Below are 21,391 nucleotides of genomic sequence, written 5' to 3'. Positions count from 1 at the left end.
TTTTCCATAATCGTGCAGCCCTACTAATTACCATTCGGTTTATTGAGGTGCACAGCAGTACATACATAGTTGCAACAACTCACATAAAACAAAACAAATGCCGCTTTTCCACTACAAACGCGGCTGAGTCGGGCTGAGCCGTGCCGTGCTGAGTCGGGCTGAGCGGGGCTGTTGGAGTTGCATTTCGACTACAACCACGCTGAACCGTGCTGGCTGGAAGTGGGTGGACACATTGGGTGGAGTTAGCGAAAGTGGGTGGACGTCAGGTGATGTCGTTAAGCAGCGCAAACAGTGACATCAGCGACCTTTTAAGCGGTAGTCTCACGACCTGAATAGTAAACAATAAACATGGAGGACATGGAGTCGTTAGTGTTGCTGGTCTTGGTGCTGTGGCTTGTTGTCACCGACAACGCGGACAGATACTGGCAAGAGCGTATAGATGAGGCGAGGCGCATAAGGCTTCAGAAATTCTCGTAATTCGTAATTCTTCTCCTTCCGGGTTTGCGGTGTTTACAGATCCCAGCGCGCTCGCGGGGCGTGTGTGGGCATGTGAGGACACTCCTCCTCACCAATCAGTGCACAGGAGAGTGTCTGCTCACGCCCCCAGCCTCACTCGGCTCGCTTTGGCTCGCTTCAGCCCCACTCCAAAACGGTGCGAGTTTTAGGGGCTAAGCAGGGCTGAAACGAGCTGAGTCGTGCTGGTTTTTGGTAGTTGAAATGCGAGCCGTGTCGGGCTGAAGTGAGCTGAAGCGAGCTGAAGTGAGCTGAAAAAGGGTAGTGGAAAAGGGCCAAAAGACTGATATTCGGTTGGTTGAGCTGCGCAGACTGCACAGGTTGCGAGCTCGAGCTTGGTTGCTATGGTTACCCACAACAAGTTTGACAGGCATATCGGGGACAGCTCCTAGTTCAGGACCCCAACATGGCATGATGAAGGGTGCCAAACCGAAAAGGCAGAAAACGATTGCATCGTTTTTTCAAAAAACAATGACTGTAAGTAAACTGTGCCTTACTTTATCATATCACCTTGCAATTTTTTGATAGTCTGTTCAAAGTAATGTCGTAGTGAAAGTTAAATCGTACGGAGTAGAGATGCCTTTCTGGTAGCCTCCTTCTTTCGGTGGTAGCCTGTAGATACAGTGCTCAGAAGGCAGTTTTAAGGGCATCAGAGTATATTCCTCGCACAACACATGTTGGGGGTGGAGTTGGGGTTGGTTTGCTGGTAGCTTTGTCTCCCCCCCCAGTTCAAAAAACGTATCTGCGCCCCTGTGGAGAACCACCCGTATCCGATTTGTTATTGACAATCTGAACGACACAGATCCGATTTTTTTCACATGGACCCAGGCCGCTTGGATATGTGGTCCTAATTCCGATGCATATCCGTTATTTTCACATGCGACTGCAGTCTGACCGGACAGTAAACCCCACGGATCAGTTCTGCGCTGTATGCGAAAGCATAGTCGAAATCGTTTGAGTCGGATTGAGACGCACCCACGGGCACGCGAGCCAGTGGGCAGTAGGGGTGTTGTCCATGTTCGCGCGAGTCTATTGGCCCAGACTCTTCCTTAAATATGGACTCGGTTCGGGACTCTGTGAGCTCCATTCAGAAAGTGCCGGAATAGACCTCAGACTGTTACTTGAGACGGGCATGAAACGCAGCTTCGAGCACCTTTGGGTTGTGCAGTGAACGCTGAGTATAAACTACAACTCGTAAACAGACACTTTACGCAAGTTTACAGAAAGTTTAGAGAGAGGACGCGGGCTGATTGGCCACGCCGCCTGATACATCTTCACCCAGCTCCGGGTTCCAGTCACAGCCTCAGGGCGGCTCACTGCCGGCTTTCGGAGCCCCTAACCAAGATTTAGGCATAAAAATCGTCATTTTTCAGTCACTTAGAGGTGATATTAAGGAATGGCTTTGGACTTTGCAGCAGGATGTATTGGAGGTAAGTGTTAATAATATCCAGAAGAGACAAGCACAAACAGGAGGGCAGTGGAGTGGCCTGCTCAGTTATTTTCCATTTCACCTGCACTGTTGTTTTAATAATAATAATAATAATAATAATAATAATAATAATGTAATAACCAGACATCTCTATTACTACTATTGTTTGTTTTAATAGGGCTGTTCTTACTGATGGAAGTTATTCTTCAACTACAAAGCTGAAATGTGGATTTGTACTGTACATCTAAAACTACCAAAGTGAATCACTGAAGTCAAGTCTGTTTCTTTATTTTCATGTAAAACATCCAAGTTTGCCACAACCCTGAATTTCTCCCTCAGGTCTGTTCCACATATCATTGGAGGTCTTGGCTCATCTCTTTCAGGACAAGCTATTTTTACAACATGACAGCATTTGAGCAGTGTCTCTCTCTCTCTCTCTCACACACACACACACACACACACACACACACACACACACACACTCTTAATCTTCTGATCCTGTACTTGTAGATGGATTTAATAAGCACTATCATGAACATCATCATATTTTATATACAGTCCTAGTCAAAAGTTTGGAAACACCTTCAAATTCGATGTTTTTATTTTTTTTTCCTACATTGTTGAACAATACTGAACTCATCAAAACTATGAAATAACATATGGAATTATATGGTACACAAAAAAGTGTTAAAAAAACCCCAACATGTCTCATCCTTTAGATCCTTCAAAGTCGTCACTATTTACCTTGATAACAGCTTTGCACACTATTGGCATTATCTGAACCAGCTTCATGAGGTCGTCACCTGGAATGCTTCTCAATTAACAGGTGTGCCTTGTCAAAAATGGAATTTCTTGCCTTCTTAATGCATTTGACACCATCAACCAGTAAAGAGTAAATAATAAAAATACAGTAAATAGCCCTGTTCGACAACTGTAGTAAGTCAAGTCAAGTCAACTTTACTGTCAAATATGCTGTACATGCTCGACATACAGCACAGATGAAATTACAGTCCTCTCTGACCCACGGTGCAAACAGGCAATGCAATAAATAAAAATAGAATAATTGAAATAAACAATACAAACAGTATAAACACTCTAGATAAGAACTAGACATAGACTAAACACTCATATATATATACACACACACACACACACACACACACATATAAATCGGAGCAAATAAACAGTCAAGGGCACTTGAGGTATAGCAGGTAAACATGAAATAAGCAGTATAAACAATAAACTAATAGCTGTTAAGGTGAGGTAGGGCGGAATAGTGCAAATGAGCGAGGTAAAGTGAAATGTGCAGTCCCTGAGTTCAGTGTGTTAATGAACGTGTGTGTGTGTGTGTGTGTGTGATCCATATTATGTCAAGAACCACTCAACTAAGTAAAGAGAAATAACAGTCATTACTTTAAGACACGAAGTGTCTTTTAGTTCATTAAAATAAAGAAAAAACATCGAATTTGAAGGTGTTTCCAAACTTTTGACTGGTACTGTATAAGTAAACTGTAGATTAGACTACAAAGGGAACTGGTGTGTGAAAATCTTGACGTTTCTCAGTAAACTGATTCACACATCTGTCTCTTCCCATCTTCTGATCTTTAGCCAGCGAATCAAAACGGCTGTCCTTTTAGCTGCCTACTCTGCTGTGTAAAGTCGGCTTGTACTGGCGACTTGTCCAAGGTGTATCCTGCTTCTCGCTATAGGTCAGCTGGGATAGGCTCCAGCTTGCCTAATAAGCAATTACAGATAAACAAATTGCCACACACACACACACACACTTGTTTGTGTGACCAAAGGACACCAGAGTCCTGGAATCATGCAGCAAGTTGTGCACACACACAAACAGCACACCAGCATTTGGATATTCTAGTCAAGTTTATAAGCGTATTATTTTACAGCTAGCTTTCCATGGCGTGCTGTAACTCTGGTATGCTGTGGATCATCCCGCATGGATATTGTAAAGCTTGTACATACCGTGCCCAAGACTCACCTGTTCTTCAGTGGATAATACACATGGATGCAATCTAAAAACTACTGAAATCCTTTTAAGTCACATCAGAATCACTTATCTGGTCCTGGAGATCCATCGTCACGGGTTTGATGGCGAAAACCCAGCTTTAATTACAAATCTCTCAATGGAAACCGAGACCATTCGCAGTTGTGTTTTAAGGACTTCAAAAAAAAAAATTGCTCACTGACCCAGTAAAAATAACCATCAGGCCTCTGATTGGTGCAACAGACAAGCATGCAGCCTATCATCAGGAGATCATGGGTTTGAATCCCAACAATGCGACAGTCATGTGTAGCTGGGAGCCAAGGGAGTAAAATTGGCATTGGTCTTTTGAGAGGAATGGCTTACTGTGGGCATCTCTCAGCTCAAGTATATGGAAGAGGGCAGATAGCACTTTTCTCTCAGCATGAATATTTGTTTGAAACAAACATGAACAGTTTGAAAAAAAAAATACTGTTGGTTGGCTTCATGTGTCAGCCTTCACTCTCTCTGGTTGGTGGCTGTGGGTGGGACTGAGCAGGTGAACACACTAGAGAGAAAAATAGGAAGTATCAAACAAACATCATCTCATGAATAGGTTAGCTGACAATACTCAGTGCTTCTCTTTTTTCTTTACAAAGGCAGAATATTTGGCAACAAAAGCCTGTTTCTCCGTGCTGAAGTCTTCATTTATTACAGGTGCTGCTGGTGTGTTGGTTGGACATCCTTTTGATACTGTTAAGGTGGGTTCATCTTTTTCTAAACCAATCATCATGTTTATATGCCGTAGTGGAGTGAACGAAACTCCAGAATGAGTCTGTAACAAGAAAATACTGCGTTCATAACTGTGTATTGAAACTAGGACAACATAGTTCTTGTGGGTTTCTGTTAAAAAACTATCCATCACACAGGTTGGCTTGAGTGTATGTGTGTGAGACTTGCGAGCATGCACTATCTGAGCTTTCTTCATGTTGTGGCTCCGCACTGGTTTGGTCTAGCAGTTATGTATTGTTTGTTCCAAGCCCACACTAGTTAACCTGATCTCTTCTCACTGTTTTGAAACCTCTCACTGATACATGAACCTTCTCACAGTAAGGTGAATGTATACACACATGTGAAAGAATCCCAGCTTTGACTCGGAGTGCAGTACACAGGTGTATGTTTGTCCTTTTTAAGGCACGGTTAATGTTATTATTACAATCTTGATCTTGGAATGTTAAGAATGATCTTTCCTTAATTGTAGGATCATGTCAATCAAACAAAAGTTCAGGATATTGATAAGAACTTGGTGACACTGATCCTTTCATCTGTCCTGTGATTCCATGTATGCATATACAACTCCAATTCCAACAAATTTGGGACGCAGTGTAAACTGTAAATAAAAACAGAATGCGATAATTTGCAAATCATGGAAACCCTGTTTCATTGAAAATAGTACAATGGCAACAAATCAAACGTTGAAACTGAGAAATTTTATTGTTTTTGAAAAATATATGCTCATTTTGAATTTGATGTCAGTAACACGTTTCAGAAAAGTTGGGACAGGGGCATGTTTACCACTGTGTTGGATCGCCTTTACTTTTAACAACACTGTGTAAATGTTTGGGAACAGAGGAGACCCATTGCTGTAGTTTTGAAAAAGACATCTTGTCTCATTCTTGCCTGATATACAATTTCAATTGCTCAACAGTTCAGGGTCTCCTTTATCGTATTTTCTGCTTCATAATGCACCAAGTGTTTTAAATGGGAGGCAGGTCTGGACTGCATGCAGGCCAGTTTAGCACCTGGACTCTTTTACTACAGAGCCATGCAGTTTTAATACGTGCAGAAAGCGGTTTGGCATTGTCTTGCTGAAAGAAGGACAGCCTTCCCTGAAAAAGATTTTGTCTGAATGATATATACACATTTCAGAGCATATTGCTCTGAAATGTGTATATATCATTCAGCATTAATGATGCCTTCCCAGATATACAAGCTACCCATATGATGTGCACTAATGCACCCTCATACCATCATGGATGCTGGTCTTTGAACTCATCTCATCTCATCATCTCTAGCCGCTTTATCCTGCTCTACAGGGTTGCAGGCAAGCTGGAGCCTATCCCAGCTGACTACGGGCGAAAGGTGGGGTACACCCTGGACAAGTCGCCAGGTCATTACAGGGCTGACACATAGACACAGACAACCATTCACACCTACGGTTAATTTAGAGTCACCAGTTAACCTAACCTGCATGTCTTTGGACTGTGGGGGAAACCGGAGCACCCAGAGGAAACCCATGCGGACAACACGCAAACTCCGCACAGAAAGGCCCTCGCCGGCCACAGGGCTCGAACCCAGACCTTCTTGCTGTGAGGCGACATCGCTAACCACTACACCACCGTGCCACCCCACATGGTGTCCTGGATTTCCAAAAAGAATTTCTACTTTTGATTTTCATATGTAAGAGTATGACAATCGCGCACTGTGCGCATGCGGATCACCAGAATGGCACTGCGCATACACATATTCCGATTAAAATGGCCAGTGAGTGTATACAATTCGGTTCACCATTCGAAATAAATGAACTAGACTAAAGAAATCGGTTTCAGACATGTTTATGCTTATTACAGAGGGAAAGTGCATTCCACTGAGCTCTAGCGCTGGGCCATTTCCGGGAAATAAGAGTTTCGGTCCTGGCGACAGCGTGTGTATGTCAGCCTCGGTTTGGAGGTTACAGTTTCGAAAACTGTAAGAGGTAAGAGTAGAATAATATAAAGTATAGACACTTGGTATATTTTACTTCTGTGATTTTTAAATTGTTAATTTTTGGATTACGCTTCATTTTTGTGGCTACTGCCTCATATAGTAAATATATATGCTAGCTATGTTTACTGTATGGACACGGGATCAGAAAACAATTTTATTTATAAGCAGTAGCCACATGTACCCATAGGGTACCTGTTTTATTCGCAGTATCTTCCTTCATCATAAGTGCTACCTGGCGAGGTTTGTTTTGCCTGGCAACACTTGTTATTTATGTTTTACACAGCGTCACAACTTTTTTGGAATTAGGGTTGTACATTGAGTGAAATGCTGGGGAAATATATAATTAATATTAATTTAAAACTATTTATAAAGATGTTAGGTCAGTATTATGGATTTCAAAGATAATGATAATAACTTTATAATGAAACGACTTCTTGTAGATTGTAACCGCCACACAGAGTGGGTTCAGAGCTCTGAGATCGAATGTGTTTCATAGCCGCTGTCCTGCTTTTTTCCTGTGTTCATTTTAAACCCTGCTACAGGGGCTGTCTTTCACGGCATAAGTGTTATTTGTTGTAGATGAGGGTGAGGGATTTACAACCCCTGCACGGATGGGTAACCTAGTAAGTACAGTCAAGGTGAATTTCTTTATTTCCATTCGAACATGGCGTGTTTTGGGTTTTCACTGATTTGATTTGATTTATTTTCATTACAGCTTCCCTCAGCTACGACACAGCACTCTCAAATCCCTAGTTTTATTCACTACACTGCAGTTCAGACTGTTAAATTTCATACTGTGTTTAATTGTTGCTCATGTTTGTGTTGCAAGTGTGTAGGACGTGACATTTGCTCTTAAGGGCTGGTTATAATTGTGGAAATCCAACTTTCAGGTGAGACTTCAGGTGCAAAGCGTGGACAAGCCCCTGTATCGCGGAACGTACCATTGCTTCCAGTCTATAGTTCATCAAGAATCTGTGAGTATGACCCTCATTTATTTTTGGTCTTTGGTATTAAATGAGAGAGCTATAAAATAATCAGATGCACCCGTTCAACTTTTTGATATTAGATCTCAGTAATGCTATAAATGAGAGATAAATATTGGCTTCTTGTCGCAGCGAGGTCTGAATTTGGCAGTGAAGGATTCCACAGTGCTAAAACTGATATATTAGAACCTGGGGTTAGCAAGCTTTACATGGATACAGAGCTAAATTAAGCTCTGGTGTCGTGCTATCTTGTTCGCTGTCCAGGATGAACATGCCGAGGAGTGCTTGAGGAATATGTGGGAATTAAATGTAGATAATAAAGAACTGCGCCATCAAATCAATATTTTAGTGGTTTGTTCAGCTGATTTAACAGGGAGAAACAACCATGCGGCTAACAGTGGCCGACGAGCGGTCACGTTGAATTGTGTTCATTGGGACTATTTGTGCGAGTTGTTCAAAACTGTCTCTATTTATTTTATTTTAAAGAAGTTGCATGTTAAGATTTTATAATGTATGCTGTCCATAGTATTATTTATTATATGGACAGGAGTGTTTTACTGGGAAATATGCCACTCGTATTTTTCATACAAGCTCCATCTGAGACATGGAGAACCAAAACCTTGACATAAATCTCTATATGTCATTCGTGAGGAAATCAATTAATTATTTTGATAAATTTGGGTACTTTTTGTTTGTGGATGTGTCAATATAATAAAAAGAAAATCACATGTTGGCTTGGAGATATGAAGTTTATCTTCTCGTGTTGAAAAACTCGCATTTTTCATATGAAATACATCACAGATCTGAGTGACATATTTAAATAATATTGGCTGGCGTTGCATGGTATATCAGATATATTCCATTCAGCTAGTATGATATTGAACGAGCTGAAAACGAATGAATAGAATATATCTGACAGACCATGAAAAAAAGCCAGCCAATATTATTATTATGATACATACACACTCTCTTCATATCAGCATTCCCACCTTCCAGCCGGTGTAGTGTTTATCAGTAGTGTTAGTGAATGCTAATAAAAGCAGTCAAGCCAGTGATACTGAGAGCAAGTAGCGTGGGCTAACGACCAAGAAACTAAGATTTCTGTCTCCACGCACACTCCACGCACACTCATCACAGTATTTTTCACTCAGACTTAATGATATTTACATTTATTATAAATTACATTTCTGTGTGTAATTTACTTAGTTACTTTTAAAATCAACATCAACAACTACACACAACGAAGTGAGCTGGCAGCCAAAATTCTCTTAAAATCTTCCGTATTTAAAGAAGCAAACCTGGCAGCCATGTTTGTTTACAAATTGTCACAGTTGCTCACAAGCACGGAAATTTTACATCACCGACGTGTCTCTTTTCCAGCTTTTCGTTGTCTGTTGGTATGTTTTTCTCTTGTAAATGTGCATGAAGAATATCTAATGAAGTTTTGGTAGCCTGTCGGGTGTTCAGCACGTCTTTAGTTTCAGTTTATTTATTTAGTGTTTAATCATAGCTAATCCTAGCAGTAGCACTGTTAGGGTTTTGCTGGGATTCGAACCCAGGTCGTTGGTGTGATAATCCAGCAAACCCCTACTAGGCCACCAGGGGGATGACTCAAGTGCAGAGGCGTGAGGCGAAAGTAGAGTATCAAAAAAAAAGTTTATTTACACTATATACAATCCAATGGAAAAAACAAAAAGAAAATCCAAAAGCTCCATTTTGGATAAACCAAAATAAAAATATCCAAAGGTTAAATGTCCAAAAACAAAAGGAAAGGCAAAATGCTGAACGCTTAGAAGATCAAAAAGGTACAAAGTCCAAAGAAAGCAAAAATATCAAAAACACAAGGGCACAGGCAAGATACGTGAGCCAGAGGAACCTAGCACAAGACAGCATAGCATAAAGACTCCCTGACAAGGGAACAAACAGAGGGGTATTTATTGAGGTTTTTCACCCACGTGACCAAGTCATGTGAGGCTGCCATTTTGGACGTCACGGCTCGAATCAGTTTGAATGCGAGGAAGGCGACAAACGAAAAACATAAAAGAAAAAGGAGCGAGATGCAGAAAACACCTTCACTATCCAGCGACGTAGGGCATTTACAGGGCGAGCAGAGGGAGAGGTATTTGCAAAAATTGAGGTTAGCAGGCTTAGAGAACGACGTTTACCTGCTTCCACCAGGATTGTTCACTGACGTACGGAAGTACACGAAGCCCTCGTCTTTACCTGACTTCGGCCCACAGGATCTGTATACCTATGTCGTTAAAAACCCATCGCCACATACAGGTATTGATCTGAAAGCGTATAAGAGTTTGGATACCTACAAATATTTTGTGTCAGGCTGGGTAACATGCCTACATCAGCAGGTCGTCCCTGGAGCCGGTGGTCGCCATCTTATTACAGCTAAGGTTTGTTCACATTTTCATTTACTTTCGGTCCTCAGGATAAACAAAATGTTATTAAATGTCATTGAAATAACTTCTTAGTCTGTTGAGACATGGCCCGTTATAAATTTGCTGTTACCAGGCAATGACCAAGAACTGTATTATTAGGGTCGGTGTCTGTGTTGTAGCAGTTTACTAGCAACTAGCTGTTAGCACTAGCTAATGTCAACAACATCATAGCTGGTATGTTACTGTAGCAATGTTTACGTTCAGTCATTTGGATGACTGTTAAAACCTTTCAGTCTCAAGTTTTTCCTTTACTGTATTTACTAGTTTACTGTAATTATGATCCGGCAGCTATTTACACCGGATCCAGTGTAAATAGCTGCCGGAGCGCGCTCTGGCTTGCTCTCCCTCAAATTAAACAGCGCGCTCCGGCTTGCTCCCGGAGCACTCCGGGAGCAAGCCGGAGCGCGCTGCTTAATTTGAGGGGGAGCAAGCCGGAGTGCGCTCCGGAACCTCGGCCGGAGCACTCCGGGAGCAAGCCGGAGCGCGCTCCGGAACCTCGGCCGGAGCACTCCGGGAGCAAGCCGGAGCGCGCTGCTTAATCCGGAGCACTCCAGGAGCAAGCCGGAGCGCTGCTTAATTTGAGGGGGAGCAAGCCGGAGCGCGTTCCGGCAGCTATTTACACTGGATCCGGTGTAAATAGCTGCCGGATCATAATTACATAAACTAGTAAATACAGTAAAGGAAAAACTTGAGACTGAAAGGTTTTAACAGTCATCCAAATGACTGAACGTAAACATTGCTACAGTAACATACCAGCTATGATGTTGTTGACATTAGCTAGCTTGACCTTCAAAATGGCGGACACCGGGGCGTCACGTGACCCTGTGACGTCAGGTGAAAAACCTCAATACACAAACTAATTAAGGAACAGGGCGGGGCAGGAAACAGGCAATCAAGACAAACACAAAACACAGTGGCGGCCTCTAGAGGCCAAAACAAACATGACAAGATAAACATAACAGCGGCCTCTAGAGGCCAAAACAGTCCCAGTCCTAACAAGCACTGGATTAGTCTTTTCTATTCTCTTTTCCAGTAGACAAAGAAATGGTTGTGCGCATGCTCAGCAGAAAAGTTTCTCATTGGATATTCGCACTCCAATGTGTTGTCTTGACAACCATGCAGTATTGTAAACCATATTCAACGCTCATTCTCCTCTGGGTAGAGTGGCGTAATACATGTAGGATAAGCAATATGCTAACAATATTGCATGCTATCAAACCAAATGAATGAAACCCACTAGAAGGTAATAGAATACATGTTTTTATTCCATCAAAAAAGTGTCCTGTATGGATAATAATTCCTAATATTTCACTCCGATGAACGTTCCCTCCACTCGGCCTTTTCGCCTGAATTTCTGCTGGAGGAGGTCAGATTTTGTGGAAGCTGCCAGAAGATTTTATTAACATATTAACCTTTCGGTATGGCGCATTTATGGTCAGTGTCACAAGTTTGTGAATGGCTTGAAGAAGCTGGACTAGGGCATGCAAAGGACACTTTCATTGGGAAAACAGCCATGAAGTTCAAGTGAGATATGAGACATCAGCGATGACAGTGACGCCAGTTTCCTGTGATATCATCCTCCCGCCTTTTCTCAAAAGTGCTTTAATTTCACAGGATCCACAGTTCAAATATCCAGGGAAGAACAAACTGAAAAACGCCCTCATTCAGGCTTTGTTCGACCACCTCTTGACGTCACTTCCGGAACATGCCTCCGAAAAAATCTGCGAAAGAGTTCTCTACTGATGAGGAATACGTTACTGTTAATGTCCTAACAGAAATGTTAGAACAGCAGAAAGTTTTCTTTAAAGACATGATGGATCTCCAGGAAAATAACTTTAAAACGTTCCTACAAGTATTTATGGAGATAATAAACAAGCGAGTTGATGACCTTGTAAAAGACTTCACAGAATACAAACAGAGCCTGGATTACACACAAATGCAGGTGGATAATCAGAAAAAGGACAGTGATGAGATTGCAACAGTGTGCAAAGATGCACGCAGAGACATAAACATGGTATGCGAATCTGCAATATCACTTGATGGTAAAGTTGACTATCTCGAGGCGCAGTCTAAAAGGAACAACATAATTATCGATGGCATTCCGGAGTCTAAACGTGAGAGCTGGGAGGAAACAGAGAACAAGGTTCGCCGAACTCTAGCTGGAAAGTTGGAAATGGACGAGGAATGGATTGAGGTGGAGCGTGCCCACCGGATGGGAGATCCGACTAAAGAAGGAGAACGACAGACCGATTGTCGTCAAGTTTTTAAGATGGAAGGACAAGGAGGCTGTGATGGCAAGAGCAAATAAGCTGAGAGGCACGAACATTTATCTTAATGAGGACTATACTGAAGCTGTAAGACTGAAACGAAAGGAACTCATCCCAATCATGAAAACTGAAAGATTAAAGGGAAATATCGCCTACATCCGCTATGATAGACTCATGCTGCGTTCATGTGCTATGGGAAGATGATATTTTCCAGTTGGGAAGTGGTATTTACCAGTGTGTTGTGTTCACATGCTTTTGTTGTTGTTGACAAATTAAAGATGGTGGACCAGATTCAGAATCAGGCCTGTTATTTGGCTAAAACAATTATAGATTGCCTTGTTCATCAGCTGCAGCAGGAATATGAGTTATCAAAAGTCAAAAGGTAAATAATGCTGAATATTTCCTGATCATGACAAGTAGAGATTTTCTTAACACATTGAATGCCACGCAGTTTTTGGAAATTTGGCTGTAGCCACAATGAGTGTAGCTAGTATCTAGATCATTGTTGGCGTTCTTTGGACAGCCACAGAATATTTTGTATTAGGCTATAATATACATATTATAATAATATAATATACATAACATGACTCGTTTAAAAGGTGAGAGTCAGCTTTCCGTAGGTGAAAACCACTTCTTTCTTGGTTCATAAGCTAGTCTTGTACCGCTCGCCGCCATGTTGAAAAGGTTAAAGTTCATCTCATCTCGGCAACTCGTGTATCAAAATTTTCTACGAGTTGCCCAGTGGAAAATACCACAAGAGGGGGCGTTCATGTGTGCTTTCCATGTCGGCGTTTGGTATTTACCATAATTCCCATAGCACATGAACGTACCATCATTGTCCACCCTCCATCCCAAGGAACTATAGGAGGGTGCCAAGAATATGGGATCAGCCAAGAATATGGGTTTGTAACTTCAGTGGGCATGTACATAAACTCTGAACTGTATACTAGTCTTTCTTCACTATGTCGAATGTCAATATTTCCAAAGAAAGGGCTAAAAATAGCTCATGTAGCTTAAGAAACAAAGTTCAGGATATTGATAACCTGTTAACAACTGAGAAAATCCATATTTTAGCTATCTCTGAAACTCATTTAGATAATACATTTGATGATGCTACAGTGGAGATACAAGGATATACAAGGATTTATAGAAAGGACAGGGACATATATGGGGGAGGAGTAGATTCAGTACACAGTAGTACATTCAGAACCACATTCCTGTTAAGATCAGAAGGGATTCGATGTTATGTGATGTTGAAATGCTATGGTTACAGGTTCACTTACCCCACCTAAAACCTATACTGATAGGAGGCTGTTATAGGCCACCAAGCTCTAGCAATCAGTATCTTGATAATTTATGTGAAATGTTTGAAAGAGCATGTGATGAAAATAGAGAAATTTATGTATTGGGAGACTTAAACATAGATTTTCTGGCATCAAGTTGTCCTCTGAAAAAGAAAATCCTTAGTACCACTGGTGTCTGCAATCTGGTTCAGGTTATCAACCAACCAACTAGGGTGTTCACTAACAAAATAGGAACTGTGTCATCCACATGTATTGATCACATTTACACCAATGCTGTTGAAGTCTGCTCGAAAGCCATATCTGTTTCCATTGGTTTTAGTGATCATAATTTAGTGGGCATATCTAGGAAGGCGAAAGTTCCAAAGGCTGGGCCAAAAATTGTATATAAAAGATCGTACAGGGGTTTCTGTTGTGACTTATATGTGGATGATGTTAGAAAGATTTGTTGGTCTGATGTCAGTAAACAGAGAGACCTAGATACTGCGCTTAATGTTTTTACTGAATTGTTGGTTCCAGTCATGGATAAACATGCACCTGTCAAGAGGCTAACTGTTAGAGCTATTAGGGCTCCCTGGGTTGACGATGAATTAAAAGAATGCATGGCTCATAGAGGTAATGCAAAAGAAGTGGCAAAAAAGTCGGGCTGCATATCTGATTGGTAAGCATATCGTAAATTAAGGAACTGTGTTACCAAATTGAACAAAAAGAAGAAGAAATTGTATTATGAATCAAGGATAACCAATATAAAACATGATGGAAAGAAGTTATGGAGCACTCTAAATGACATCATGGGCAGAAAGAGCAGCCCGACTCCATCTTTCATTGAAGTGGGAGGGTCTTTTATAACTAAACCTGTAGATATTGGCAATTATTTTAATGATTATTTTATAAGCAAAGTCTGTAAACTTAGACAGGAAATGCCAATACCACACAATGAGCCACTGTATTCATGTATACAAGATAAAATAATGTATGACAAGAACTGCTCTTTTGAATTCCGTAAAGTGACTATAGAAGAAGTAAAAAAAAAACTATTATTGTCTATCAATAATGAGAAACCTCCAGGTATTGATAACCTGGATGGAAAGCTATTGAAGATCGTAGCGGATTATATTGCCACTCCCATATGCTACATTTTTTTAATCTTAGTCTTGACTGTAATACACTGTAAAAAAAAATAGTTGAGAATACTTGAAATTTCAAGGCAACCGTCTGCATTAAGAATTTTATGTTTTGCCAACGATGTGCCCATGATAATCCAAACTATGATAAAACTGTTATCTTTATTAAGAATTCTTAATTAAGTCAATTTTCAATTCCTCATTCTGCCAACATAGATTTCTCTTTTTGCTGAACAGTGGCATTCACAGTAGTGCAAAAAGGCAATCACAATTTTTGGGGGGCTTTTTTCACCTCTATTTGGATAGGACAGCATAGAGACAGGAAATGAGCGGAGGGATCAGGAAATGACCTCGGGTCGGAACCGAACCCGGCTTTATGGTATGGCGCCTTATCCACCTGAGCCATGACGCCCCTGAGGTTATCACAATTTATACATGCCTTTTTTCATTGTTCTACACAATTACAAAAATTTTTAAAGCCCATGGTGTGGCTCAGGTGGATAAGGCGCCATACCATAAATCCGGGGACCCAGGTTCGATTCCGACCCAAGGTCATTTCCCGATCCCTCCCCGTCCCGCTCATTTCCTGTCTCTACACTGTCCTATCCGAATAAAGGTGAAAAAAGCCCCCCAAAAAAGTCTGATAACCTCAATTGCCTCTTTGTACTACTGTGAATGCCACTGTTCAGCAAAAAGAGAAATCTATGTTGGCAGAATGAGGAATTGAAAATTGACTTAATTAAGAATTCTTAATAAAGATAACAGTTTTATCATAGTTTGGATTATCATGGGCACATCATTGGCAAAACATAAAATTCTTAATGCAGACTGTTGCCTTGAAATTTCAAGTATTCTCAACTATTCTTTTTTTACAGTGTATGTGCCCTCAAATCTGGAAAGAGGCTAAGGTAATCCCTCTACCTAAAAATACTTGTGCTGCCTTTACTGGCTCAAACAGCCGACCAACCAGCTTGTTACCTGTTTTAAGCAAACTGTTGGAAAAAATTGTGTTTAATCAGATACAATGCTATTTCTCACTGAACAACTTGACAAGCAACTACCAGCATGCTTATAGGGAAGGACACTCGACTTCCACAGCACTCACGCAAATGACAAATGATTGGTTAAAAGACATTGCTCAACAGAATATTGTAGGAGTAGTACTATTAGACTTTAGTGCTGCCTTTGATGTCATTGATCATAGTTTACTATTGAAAAAACTTAAGTGTTATGGCTTTACTCCATCGGCCGTAGCATGGATTGAGAGTTACTTAACTAATAGGACACAGAAGGTTCTCTTTAACGGAAGCTTCTCAAATGCAAGACACATACAGTGTGGAATTCCACAGGGTTCTTCACTAGGGCCACTGCTCTTCTCAATTTTTACAAATGATCTCCCACTTGTTTGTAAAAAAGCTTGTGTGTCTATGTATGCAGATGATTCAACACTCTGTATGTCCGCACGAACAGTTGACGAAATCACCTCAGCCCTCAACAAAGAGCTGCAGATGGTATTCAAATGGGTCTCTGATAACAAACTTGTCCTGAACTTATCTAAAACCAAGAGTATTGTATTTGGAACAAAACACTCATTAAGTTCTAAACCACAGCTGAATCTGGTAATGAACAATGTTGCTATTGAGCAAGTACAGGAAATAAAGCTTCTGGGGGTAACTCATCTCATCTCATTATCTCTAGCCGCTTTATCCTGTTCTACAGGGTCGCAGGCAAGCTGGAGCCTATCCCAGCTAACTGCGGGCGAAAGACGGGGTACACCCTGGACAAGTCGCCAGGTCATCACAGGGCTGACACATAGACCCAGACAACCATTCACACTCACACCTACGGTCAATTTAGAGTCACCAGTTAACCTAACCTGCATGTCTTTGGACTGTGGGGGAAACCGGAGCACCCGGAGGAAACCCACGCGGACACGGGGAGAACATGCAAACTCCACACAGAAAGGCCCTCGCCGGCCACGGGGCTCGAACCCAGACCTTCTTGCTGTGAGGCGACAGCGCTAACCACTACACCACCATGCCGCCGGGGGTAACTTTAGACTGTAAATTATCATGGTCAAGACATATAGATGTACTGGCGCAAAAGATGGGGAGGAACATATCTGTAGTCAAAAGATGCTCCTCTTTTCTAACACCTCACCTGATCAAACAGGTCCTGCAGACCCTTGTACTGTCACACCTAGATTACTGCTCAGTGGTCTGGTCAGGTACCACAAAAATGAATCTAGGGAAGCTGCAACGGGTACAAAACAGAGCAGCTAGGCTTGCCCTTAAATGCACACCGAGAGCCAGCATAAATAACATGCATGACCAACTTTCTTGGATGAAAGTTGATGTAAGGTTGAGAGCATCACTTATTTCTTTCATTAAAAACATTAATACATTAAGGCCCAATCCCAATTCTAATTTCTACCCCTCCCCCTTCCCCTTGGCCCTTCCCCTCGAAACTGAGCTACAAGGGATAGGGCTTGAAATTCAACCCCTACGTATTGGGATAGCCCTTCAACGATCGCATACGTCATCGCGTACCTCCGTCAGCGTTTACGTTAGCAAAACGCGACCAAATGCGTCATTGGCTGCGACCAGCCGCTACAGTCAGAGCCAGAACCAGAAATCTCTGCTGGCAGGGTGTGATTTGTTAACTAACACCACTGAATGGGATATCTTTGGCGCTTCGTGCACCACATCCGACAGAATGAGGTGTCAGAACACTCATGTAAACAATAAAAGCGAGAATAACAGAACAAAACGTACGCAGTCAAGTAACCGAAAACAATACTCACTCCCAAAGCTTTTTAGCAGCAGCTTGGATTTCAGAAATCGCTGCTCATTCTCAGCTCGAAAGCGAATCAAGCGGCGTGTTTCCTCTGGATAACAACTTAAAACACGTAAATAATGGAGAAAATACATTTATGACAATCTTTCGCCGCGGGAACCGCCATCTTTCTGAAATCCGCATGGCATTGTGGGAAATCACTCAAACCCCTTCGTTCGGAGTCAGCTCCAGGAAAATCTCCGTTTGGAGGGGTACAGAAGCCCTACCCCTTCCCCTACCCCTCCGCGTTAACTGGGATTGGGATACCCCTACCCCTTCACGTGAACGCGCAAAATGGAGGGGAAGGGCCAAGGGGTTGGTCCAAGGGGTGAAATGGGATTCGGCCTAAATAACCCTAAGTGTTTGAGTAGACAGCTCACACTTAGCTCTAATGTGCATACGTATCCCACTAGACATGCCACTAGTGGCAACTACACTATACCAACAATCAAGACAAACTCAAAACAACGTACAGTACTATGTAGAGCTATGACTGAATGGAACTTGCTTCCAGATCAAATTTCAAAAATCCAGAATAAAGTTAGGTTTAAAAAACAAGTGAAGCAACATCTCATGGCTGTAAGCACTGAATCCTAGTACTGTATGTATCATTAAATGTTATTTTTATTTACTTAGGTATCCTTTTTTTTTTGTAATTTTATTTGTTTTGTGTTGATGTTTGTTTTGGGTGCTGATGGTTTAGTTATCTTTTTTTTTTATTTTTTTAAATCTGTTGCCTTGTATGTTGATTTCTTGTGTGTTATATGTTGCGTGTGGACCCCAGGAAGAGTAGCTGATAAATTGTGTAATTTTTTTGGGGATGTGTCCATATAATATAAAGAACATTACACAGGAGCGCAAAGATATGAAGTTTATCTTCTCATGTTGAAAATATTTTCACTCGTTCACTCACTCATGAATACGTTCAGCACTTGAAGATAAATTTCATATCGTCACGCAACCGTGTAATATCCTCTATATATTTGTAACTGTTGTGATGATAGCTGAAGAGAATGTCCTTTTTTATTTAAGAATGACTAAGTCTAATGGGTGGTCAGTTCACTGAAACAATCACGCTTACTTTTGTAGGTCTGTTATATTTTTTATTTTTGTTCATCACACTTGATTTTCTTGTTTGTTTAATAGCTCTCTTTTTTTTTTTTTTTTACAGATACTTGGGCTCTACAAGGGTATTGGGTCCCCAATGATGGGCCTAACTTTCATCAATGCCATTGTATTTGGTGTGCAGGGCAACGCAATGCGCATGCTGGGTAAAGATACCCCTCTTAACCAGTTTCTGGCAGGTGCTGCAGCTGGGGCTATCCAGAGCATCATCTGTTGCCCAGTGGAGCTGGCCAAGACTCGCATGCAGATGCAGGGCACAGGAGAGAAGAAGTCTTCCAGGAAGATGTACAAGAACTCACTGGACTGCTTAGTTCGCATCCACAAGAAAGAAGGCATTAGGGGCATCAACCGTGGCATGCTGACCACCATTATCCGTGAGACACCAGGATTCGGAGTGTATTTCCTGTCTTATGATATCCTGACGCGCTCACTGGGATGTGAAGCTGATGACCTCTACATCATTCCCAAGCTGCTCTTCGCAGGGGGCATGTCTGGGATAGCTTCCTGGTTATCAACCTATCCGGTGGACGTTATAAAGTCCCGCCTCCAGGCAGATGGTGTAGGTGGCGTTAATAAATACAATGGAATTATGGACTGTGTCCATCAGAGCTGGCAGAGGGAAGGCTGGAGGGTTTTTACTCGAGGTCTAACCTCTACTCTTCTCAGGGCTTTCCCTGTCAATGCCACCACGTTTGCCACAGTGACGCTGTTCCTCATGTACATGCGAAACGATGGCAATGTGACAGACTGTGAGCCTGAGCATCAACCTATGCAGCAAACACAGCTCCAAACAACAAGCCTGTGACTGGATTCTCCGGTCTCCGATTTGAGCTCTCCACCCAGAGCCATTATTATACAGAGTCCTGTTTAATAACCTCGAAGATTTTTCCCTCTGTATATATATCCTGTCAGGAAGTCTAGTTCCCTTATTAGCAGTTATAATAGAAACAGCATCAGCAAAATTGCACCAGCTTTCAAAGTTTCATGTACAAGAAGTACTGTAACACTGTGTGTGGGAAATTTTTAAATAAGTTGACCCATGGTTCTGAAAGAAAGTCAAAGCATGTTTTATTAAGTTTTTCTCGACAGTGAGGTAGGGTTAATGCTGCTACAGGGGCTTTTATTTTTACTAAATGTCCTTAGAATGCATTTTATAATCCAGGGATTTGGATTGAGTCAGGATGGTATGGTGAAATTTGTGAACAAGCAAACTGGTTAATGCTGGTTAACCTGAATTCAATTGATTGAAAAGGGGGGGGGGGTGTTCCATTTCATAGAAAGACAGAAGGATATGGGTCCAAAATTTTTTTTACTCTGTCATCAACAAATCCTTCAGCAGAAATGGAAAAAAAAAAATTTTCAGCAGCTTTTTTATAATTTGCTGAAGAAGTGTTTATTCATACACGATATGGCCAAAAGTATGTGGACACCTCACCATCGTACCTACATGTGCTTGTTGAACATCTCATTGTAAAACCATTGGCATTAATATGAAGTTGGTTCCTCCTTTGCTTCTGTAACAAACTCCACTCTTCTCTTCTCTCCTCTTCTCTTCTTTCCTGGGAAGGCTTTCCACTAGATTTTGGGGTGTGACTGTGGGGATTTGTGTTCATTCAGTTCAACTACAAGAGCATTAGTGAGATCAGGGACTGATGTTGTGTGAGGAGGCCTTGGGTGCAGTCAGTGTTCCAGGATAGTCAAGTTCTTCCACACCAACCGCAGCAAACTGTGGCATTAAAATGAGTCCTGGGTGATCAGATCACAAGTGGACAGCCGAGACACACAGCTGTTCACGCCCACCTGGCATCTCCAGCAGCCGATCGGATTTCATAGATTTCTGCCGGAGAAAGGCCATCACGCACATTTATTACCTCAATCTTCCACTGCATTTATTTTCAGCCAGAAACGTCCCACGCAACTTTTCGTGTACCTTTTACATGCTGTTTCAAACATTTGAATCGCATTTTAATTCGTCTTTGCGGTTATACTGTCGCCTTTATCCATTAGCCTGGCAGTGGAGAGCTGTACCGTTCTGCACCGTTTCCAAACCATCTCACAATGATTACTGGGCCTGTAACGATTCACCCAATTCACAATGCGATTAGATTCACGTTGTTAAATTAAGAACATTTTATTTAAAAAAAAATGCAATATTTATTTTCCTGTGTATGATCAACTTAAATATTCCTTTTGTTAAATGAAAGCTTTTTTTTTTCATTTTCTTAATAACCAACAATAATTATTTACCCACGTTTGTAAAGGTTGGAGTAAAATATAATCAATAATTAACTAAAATATTCCATTTATTAAAAATAGTTAATAACAAATATTCCTTTTCTTAATAAATGTTTCTGAACGTTTGTTTTGACTTTTCTTTATCTTTCAGCAGTCTATAAAAAGAGAGCTCTGATTTCGTGTTAAATCTATTTGTAGTCACACAGCAGCTTTTTCACACATAGATTTTTGTGTGCGTTTTCGCGCATTAGAGCTGTGTTACTTCCATCTACAGTGAAGTTATGTGTATTCGTACTATTGTACAGACACTCTCTGCTGTCTGAACAACACAATTTCAGCTAAAAGCTAAGAGAATACGCAGCCTGATAATAATCACCATTCATTT

At 41.4% G+C, this 21,391-nt stretch overlaps 1 protein-coding gene across 5 annotated transcripts; it reads left to right on the top strand.

Moving 5' to 3' along the window:
• Positions 1–1,277: 1,277 nt before the first annotated feature.
• Positions 1,278–21,014, top strand: LOC132894140 (mitochondrial basic amino acids transporter). 5 transcript variants are annotated; one of them, XM_060933518.1, is made up of 6 exons: positions 1,279–1,943; positions 2,121–2,281; positions 4,638–4,681; positions 7,266–7,309; positions 7,577–7,660; positions 18,818–21,014. In XM_060933518.1, the coding sequence occupies exons 4-6, from the start codon at positions 7,298–7,300 to the stop codon at positions 19,574–19,576; spliced, it is 855 nt and encodes a 284-aa protein (XP_060789501.1). In that variant the 5' UTR covers positions 1,279–1,943; positions 2,121–2,281; positions 4,638–4,681; positions 7,266–7,297; the 3' UTR covers positions 19,577–21,014. The 5 variants fall into 5 exon arrangements, with proteins under 5 accessions (XP_060789498.1, XP_060789501.1, XP_060789499.1 ...); XM_060933516.1 differs by having other exon boundaries at positions 7,266–7,324; XM_060933517.1 differs by lacking the exon at positions 2,121–2,281 and having other exon boundaries at positions 1,901–1,943; positions 7,266–7,324.
• Positions 21,015–21,391: the final 377 nt, after the last annotated feature.

This window comes from Neoarius graeffei, chromosome 11 (assembly GCF_027579695.1).
Source record: "Neoarius graeffei isolate fNeoGra1 chromosome 11, fNeoGra1.pri, whole genome shotgun sequence".
NCBI lineage: Eukaryota > Metazoa > Chordata > Actinopteri > Siluriformes > Ariidae > Neoarius > Neoarius graeffei.
This window is presented reverse-complemented; position numbering and strand designations above follow the sequence as displayed.